This window comes from Lathamus discolor, chromosome 3 (genome assembly GCF_037157495.1).
Source record: "Lathamus discolor isolate bLatDis1 chromosome 3, bLatDis1.hap1, whole genome shotgun sequence".
In the NCBI taxonomy this organism is placed as follows: domain Eukaryota; kingdom Metazoa; phylum Chordata; class Aves; order Psittaciformes; family Psittacidae; genus Lathamus; species Lathamus discolor.
The window spans coordinates 128733249-128740104 of record NC_088886.1 but is presented as its reverse complement, the minus strand read 5'-3'; the positions used below and the strand labels follow the sequence as shown (position 1 = coordinate 128740104).

The 6856-nt window shown below is 56.6% G+C and overlaps 1 protein-coding gene across 1 annotated transcript; it reads left to right on the top strand.

Annotated features, from left to right (window-relative positions):
- The first annotated feature begins 9 nt into the window (after nucleotides 1–9).
- On the top strand, nucleotides 10–6479 carry CNPPD1 (cyclin Pas1/PHO80 domain containing 1). Its single transcript, XM_065671619.1, has 8 exons — nucleotides 10–188; nucleotides 410–512; nucleotides 3005–3086; nucleotides 3648–3768; nucleotides 3861–3989; nucleotides 4106–4167; nucleotides 4406–4523; nucleotides 4980–6479. Exons 1-8 carry the CDS (start codon nucleotides 120–122, stop codon nucleotides 5610–5612), a joined length of 1317 nt encoding a protein of 438 aa, XP_065527691.1. The 5' UTR covers nucleotides 10–119; the 3' UTR covers nucleotides 5613–6479.
- Nucleotides 6480–6856: the final 377 nt, after the last annotated feature.

Genomic DNA, 6856 nt, shown 5'->3' with positions numbered 1-6856 from the left:
CAGGCCACGCCCCGCGCCCCGGAACAGGAAGCGGGGACGGGGCTGGGCCTGGCGGCGCCTCCGCTCCGGTCACTGGGCGCGGCTTCGCGGCGCACCCGGCACCGCCAGGGTCGGGCGGGATGGAGCTGGACGCGCTGCTGCTGGACGAGGAGGGCACCTTCTCCCTGAGCGGGTTCCAGGAGTTCACGGTGAGTCCCGGCCCCGGCCCTGGCCCTGCAGCCCTGGGGGTGCTCCCGCAGCACCTTAAACCGGGGCTTGAGTCCCTGGCCCTGAAGAGCCCCCTGTGACCGCGCACCCCGCGCTCGGGATGAGTGCCCGGGGGCCCTGCCGGCCCCTTGCCCCGCGGGGCCCATAGCCTGCCGTGGGGAGTGGTCGGGGCGTTTTTCACGTAACCCTTCTCTGCCCGTAGTTCCTGCCCAGGCACCAGCAGCTGAGCGAGAGAGTGCGGAAGCGGCTCTATTATGGCTGGGATAAAGACTGCAGCCTGGATAATCTCTCCAGCCCTGTGGCAGGTGGGTTGCTTAGTGCCCCCGTATGGGAATGCTGAGTCAAGGGGATTGGAAGTTACCCAGGGGCTGAGACCAACAAGTCACCCGCTCCCTCCCAGTGCCAAATCCCACCCCTGCCCAGCCTCCCTTTCTCCGCGCAGCTCAGTGGGAAGGCTGCCAGAGCCTCATGGCTCCTGCTGTCTGCTTTATTGCCCTGTCTGGCCCACTCCTGCGTTTTTGGCACCTGGCGGGTGTGCAGAGGGTAGAGACCTTTAGGTTGCTTATGAATTCCTTGGCAGTGAAGGCTGTGTCCCTGTACCTGATGAGAAGTGTCTTGGACAACTTTCTGTACTCTGCAGAGTGCATTTAACCTCTAGTTGTGAGCACCAAGGTGACGCATACTGCTCTGTGTTTGTCTGGATCATGCCCTTTCTTCCTGTGGGTTTTGTTTTGTTCCCTGTTGATTCAGGAGTGTCTGAGGGAGCAGAAGGATATGGTTGGGTTGAGGAGCTGGTGCAGGTGATGCTGGAGAGGAGCGGTCAAAGGCAAGCAGTGGTTTGATAGAGGGCCTTCACAGTGTGGTCATGTTAGTGTTCCCTTTAGCTGCATGCTGGCAAAGCAGTCCGAAGTCACCAAGGGGCTGCATGTGATGTACCTTGGTGAGCAGGGGGCTGCTGGCTGCATGGTGGCACGGCAGGGCAGGTGCCTGGGTGCTGCTGGGAGTCACGAGTTCAGACACGGGCAGTACAAGGGAGGCGAGTGGCTCGTCCCTGGTGCTGGTGTCACACCCAGGTGCAAGCTGGGACTGTTCCACAGGAACTGGTGTTGGAAGTTCAAAGGGCGCATTCATGGAAGACTGTTGAGAGCTATTAACTATAAAGACTACCTTGCACCCAGGAAATGCCTCCCTCCGTCAGCTGGGGCAAGTGTGACTCACAGAGAGTATCTCTGCAGGCTTATCTGCTCTTACAGCCTTCCTTTGCCATCTGCTATCAGCCACTGTCAAAAAGCAGAGCCTAGGGTGATGACATCTGTCCTTGTACAGCTGTGCCACTGCTACATGGTGAGTTTATGGCACTGCTCTTCAAACAAGATAGAGGTGATTGTGGGGAGAGCCCAGAGTAGCAGAAGGAACTGGAAAACATCTTTGGCACTGGTTATGGTCACAGGAGGTAGTATAGGGCTTGCTGAGGAGGGACATTGAGAAGTGAATTTGTTCCTACTGGAAAGGACAAACCATAACCACCCTTGGTGTGCCGTGGCTGTGAGACTGGGAACACTCATCATCTGCTCTGTGTGCCCTCTAGGGCAGGACATGCTGTCATGGGTTGGATCCATGGGCTGAAGAATTGGGTTTTACATTGGGGCATAGCCTGGGGCAGGGCCTCATGTACCTTCTATCAGTCGGAGCATTGCTGCTGCCTCTCTGGTGGCTGATGCAGTGGCACAAGGGTGGCTGAGTAGGGCAGAGAGAGCATCAGCAGTGCAGGAGGCTGGGAGCTGTGTCAGCCTAACTGTGGATCTTAGTAGTGATGTACTTTGAATTACCTGGAGAGGTCCCTTAGAGTAGCATGGGTTTTGGGCCTGGTGGCTGCTGTTGGGCAAATAATTCCAGTGGGACTGCACCCATTCTCTTATTTACTGAAAACATGTGGAAAGGAGGGATAGGGAGAGAAGAGGTATGATGATGCTTCCCCTGGGAGCTGGAAGCTCGGGGCTGCTGAGACAAGCTCTCTTCATGACTCTGTCAGACAAGGGCTTGGCAGCAAAATGGAGCTGGAGTTGCCTGTCAAATACTTTTTGCCAAGCACCAGACTAGTGTTGTTTGGGATGCACCCAGCTGGTCCTATTGCATCGAGAAGTGAGACGGGAGCTGCTGAAGTGATCTGCCAGCATCCATCAATCTCTGGCCTTTTCCAGTGCTTGAATGCTGAGGCATACCTGTGAGCATGGCAGAAGGCTGAGATGAGCTGCAGTTCCACTGTATTGCTGCTTCCATACCCTGCTCAGTACCTTCAGGCTCCTGCTCACATTGATATGTTGTCCGTCATCATCTCGAGGGGAGCTGTGGTGTGGCAGAAGCTGGATCATGCTGATGAGTTCTGGAGGAGGAGGATGCTGGTTGACGGGGATCAAAGGACTGGGAAGATGTCCTAGATCAGGACCTGGAAAGCCTCTGAAAAGGCTGCCTGAGATCATGCGGGGTGAGGGGAGGGTGATAGCCTCTGCACTGACTGCCAGTATCTCCCCATGACACAGTCATGCTGATCTGGCACTGCTGCTGGGCTTTGGACACTCACATCCTCTTCCTGCTTTGGTCTGGCTCTACTGCCCATTTGTTTGCTCCTCCATCATCCCTGCCTTCTGATGAGGTCTGTCCTACCTTCATACTTGAATTTAAACTTGAGGGGCTGAGCAAACCCCAAGACTCAAAAGGCATGTGAGGTGAAGGGGAAAGGTGTGAGTGAACTGTGTCATATGGGTCTAAACCCCCTTTGTTTCATTTTCTGTCCTAGATATTGCTGTGGAGTTGCTGCAGAAAGTGGCTCCCAGCCCTATCCGCAGACTCCAGAAGAAATACGTGTCTCATGTATCTCGGTAAGAAGCAAAACCTGTCCCTTCCTGTCCTGTGTCAGAACTGGGAGCTCCGGTCTCACCTGGTCGCCCTGGGCCAGCATTGACTTGTGCTTAAGCCTGATGAGTGTCAGAGAAGCTGGCGGCAGGTGGCAAGGACAGCAGGCACAGTGGCTTCCTGACACAGCCAGGCCTGCTTCAGGTTGCTCCTGCTCTCTGGGGTGTGCTCGTTACTGGGAGTGTGTACTGGCTGGATCTGTAGCTCACTGGGTAGCCAGGTCTGAGCCCGGTATCTGCTCTGGGCAGCCAAGCCCTTGTAGGGCTGCAGGCAGGGCTGCTCAGTTTGGAGCTTCCTGTGCCTGGGAAGAGGAGCCAGGGCTTGCTGTTTTCCACGCTGCATCCCCATCCTATGCTGCAGCTCGGGACAGCCAGCATGAAGCTGGCAAGGCTGGGGTGTATCTAGCTGTATATTTACTAAACCTCTCTGCTACCTACATGGGGAGGGAGCAGCCAAGTTGTGCTGTGGTGGCTGGGATGTTTGTAGCACATGGTAACCTTTGTGTTGTTTCTTGCCCTGTGGCACAGGGAAGCTTGCATCTCTCCCTGCTCCATGATGCTGGCACTGGTTTACATTGAGAGACTCCGGCACCGGAACCCCGAATACCTTCAGCAGATCTCATCTTCAGACCTCTTCCTGATCTCCATGGTGAGTGGTGTAGGCTGGGGGGTAATTGGGTTGAAGAGAGGACAGGAAGAGTACAGGAGGGACTGAGATCCTATCCTTTGTGCTGCTTTTAGATGGTTGCCAGTAAGTACCTGTATGATGAGGGTGAGGAGGAGGAGGTGTTCAACGACGAATGGGGAGCAGCAGGGAAGGTGGATGTCCAGACCATGAACACACTGGAGATGAACTTCCTGAGCGCCATTGTAAGTGGGGCTCTCACTGTGGCTGGCATTGTACTCCCATGAAGTAATAGAAGGATGTGTCTGGGTGCTGGGTGGCCTGTCCTGACTGCCCTGACTGTTCGCTGCTATCCCCACAGGACTGGAGTCTCTACACAGATCCCCGGGAGCTGTTTGAAGTGCTGAGCTGGCTGGAAGGACGGTAGGTGTAGGGGGGTGAAGGCGAGTCTTTCATATACGTTGCAGCCCTGGCTCTGCCCCTGCTCAGAGCTGGCCTTGCTGCAGTGAAATAAGAGGTTGGGGTACCTGTGAGCCTTTGCTAGGCTCTGCAGCTCCCTTCTGCAGACCCTGAGCAGGGTCTTCTCCAAGCCTGCCTAGCCTGAAGCTTCTTTGCTGATGAAGGTCTGTGCCACATCCACCATTCCCTTTTTTTCCTGCAGTGTGGCAGAAAAGCAGGGCATGTGGCGTGGCTGGTTCACATACACGGATCTGTGTGTCCTCATGGAGCAGTCCGTGTGGCAGCATGTGCTGGGCCAGTTCTACCAGCAAGTGGTGAAGGTAAGAACATGAAACAGCAGCTACTTGCAAGGACATGGGACCCATGGGTTTGGAGCAGAACCCTCTTTCACACTGGGAGCAGCAGCTTGGTTTGTGCCATGTTGAAAAGAGAAGCTGTCAGAAGTCAGAAGATTCTGATTTGCAGCTGTGCTGCCTGAGGCACTGGAGCCTGGTGCTGGGTTAGCCCGTGTCTTGTGCTGGACTGCAGCCCCACAAGTCATGGTGCAAGGTCATAGTGAGAACTAGGTGCTGACTGGGGATTTAAACAGGAACTGTTAGGATTTTAGCTGAAGTGCTGTGGTTTGTGGTATTTAAGCCCTGCTTTGAACAGGCTGTGAGCCACCTGCTGTTACCAGCACCCAGCATTGGTGGTGCTGTTTGCCGTCACAGCTGCTGGGTCACAGAGGGCTGTGGGTGTTGCTGCAGGGTCTGGTCTAACCGTTGTCTTCTCTGCAGCTGGCCTGCCTCCTGGGCGTGGTGTACCTGACTGGGTTTGCTGCTGTCTTTGCCTCTGTCACCATGGTGCACCGGTCCATATGCGTGAGGAACATTGGCCCTGCAGCCCCCCGGCCTGCGCTCTTCCCCGAGGAGAGCAGCTGCCAGCTGGATCCCCAGCCAGCCCCAGCCCCTGACCAGCCCCAGCCTGAGTTGCCTGACATCTCTCCAGCTAGCAGCACCCACTGCCCAGGGGAGAACAAGACAACCGAGGAGCCGCGTCGAGGGGGGGTCACGGCGACTGCGCTCTACCTGTGGGGCAGCGTGATGACGGCTCTGTCCTACCCAAAGGCACCTGATCTAGCCCAACACAGGAGCCCCCTGCAAGGCCCCTTCCAGAGAGTACCCACTGCCTGTGAGAGATTGAACCATACCACCTCTGCTGCAGCCCCGAGCCAGCCTGGCCCCTTCAGACTTGCCATGCTCCCAGTTCCTCCAGCGCTCCATTGCCACGCCTGCTCAGCCAGTGGAGGCCCCACATGGGATGCAGCCCCCAGCCGCAAGGACTGGCTGGACCCCCTGGGGCTGAGGCAGTGCTCCTTGCACACTGCCATGGATCTCAGTAGAATCAAGAGCTTCATTTTTCCCAGCTAGGAGCACGGGCCAGCAGCCCCCCTTCCCCCTTCCCTCCTAGTGTGGCACAACTCACTTCCTTGCACTTTGGGACCCCTCATCCCTGGGGCTGCATGGGGCTGAAGGCCCCTGCGTTACTTCCAAACCAGCATTTGTGTGTTCTCCTCACAGAGCAGAGGTGTCCTTCACTTTGGGGGCTGCTGGGACATGTTGGGGCAGAGCTGGTTTGCTGTTGGGGTGCTAGGGTGGGAACCTGTTAGTTGGAGGTTAGAAATGGGTGCCCTTGGACTGGGGTGCTAGAGCAAGGGAGGTTATTGTACCTCTTTCTAGAGCCAGTCGGTGGCCCTTGGTGCTGGGCAGAGGTGGCGTGTGGGATGTAGGATGCTGGGGCTGTGTGCTGGGTGGAGGGGCTGGGGCAGTGACCCCAGGGGGCAGGGTGCCCCAGGAGGAGTTAGGATGCCCGGATTGGGGGAAAGGAGGTTGAAGGAGGAGGGAGTGGCCCGAGCAGGCTAGCCATAGCAGCAATTGCCCCTGGGGTCTGCCAGGCCACTTCTTGGGCGGTGCAAGGGTCACACCAAGAGGGGACTGTGATGTGGCTGTGCCCAACTGGGCTTGGAGATAGTGGGGTGCAGTTAAGGCTGATCTTCCTTATCCTGCTTGTGTTGGGTATTTTGAAACTGGGGTGCTGTGTGACCCCATCCCAAACCTCAGCTCTCAGTGGCTGTAAGCAAACAGTGCCTGACCGCTCCTTGGGGCGGGGGGAAGGCACCTTGTCTTGCTGACCAGCCCAGCTCATTTTGCCCCTTCTTTTTACTGTGGATTTTACACCTGTTTTTCACTCTTTTGTAGATGCAAATCTCTTCCAATAAAAGTAGTTCTTGCTGTGTATGTCCTTGTCCTGCTGAGCTGCTTCGGTGCTGGCAGCATGCGGTGAGGAGCTGTGCTTGCTGGTGTGCAGGGCAGATCCTACGTGCTGCCAGTGAGCCCAGGAGCACTGTGAGCATGTCCCACAGGGCTCGAGAGGGACCAGGCTCTTTGGTGACAGGGGGGACATTAGGTCTGATGCCTAGGGAAGGCAGGGGCAGTGGGGGAGATGAGGTTCCCCATGCTTGGGAATGTGGGGAATGTGTGGTCTCCACTGCTCTTTGCTCTCCAAAGTCTGTCCAGTTAATGAGTGAGCCCCAAACAACAAGGGCTTGGCAGGGTCACTGTTGTGGTTGCTGGCACAGCCACTGCTGCCCTGTGACAACAACATGAGTGTCCTG

What these genes read in the sequence shown, in the direction of transcription:
- CNPPD1 (XM_065671619.1), top strand. Translation starts at nt 120, where the DNA reads ATGGAGCTGGACGCGCTGCTGCTGGACGAGGAGGGCACCTTCTCCCTG. An exon ending in GCGGGTTCCAGGAGTTCACG is followed by an intron (nt 189 to 409) that starts GTGAGTCCCGGC and finishes CTCTGCCCGTAG; the next exon opens with TTCCTGCCCAGGCACCAGCA. An exon ending in TCTACCAGCAAGTGGTGAAG is followed by an intron (nt 4,524 to 4,979) that starts GTAAGAACATGA and finishes TCTTCTCTGCAG; the next exon opens with CTGGCCTGCCTCCTGGGCGT.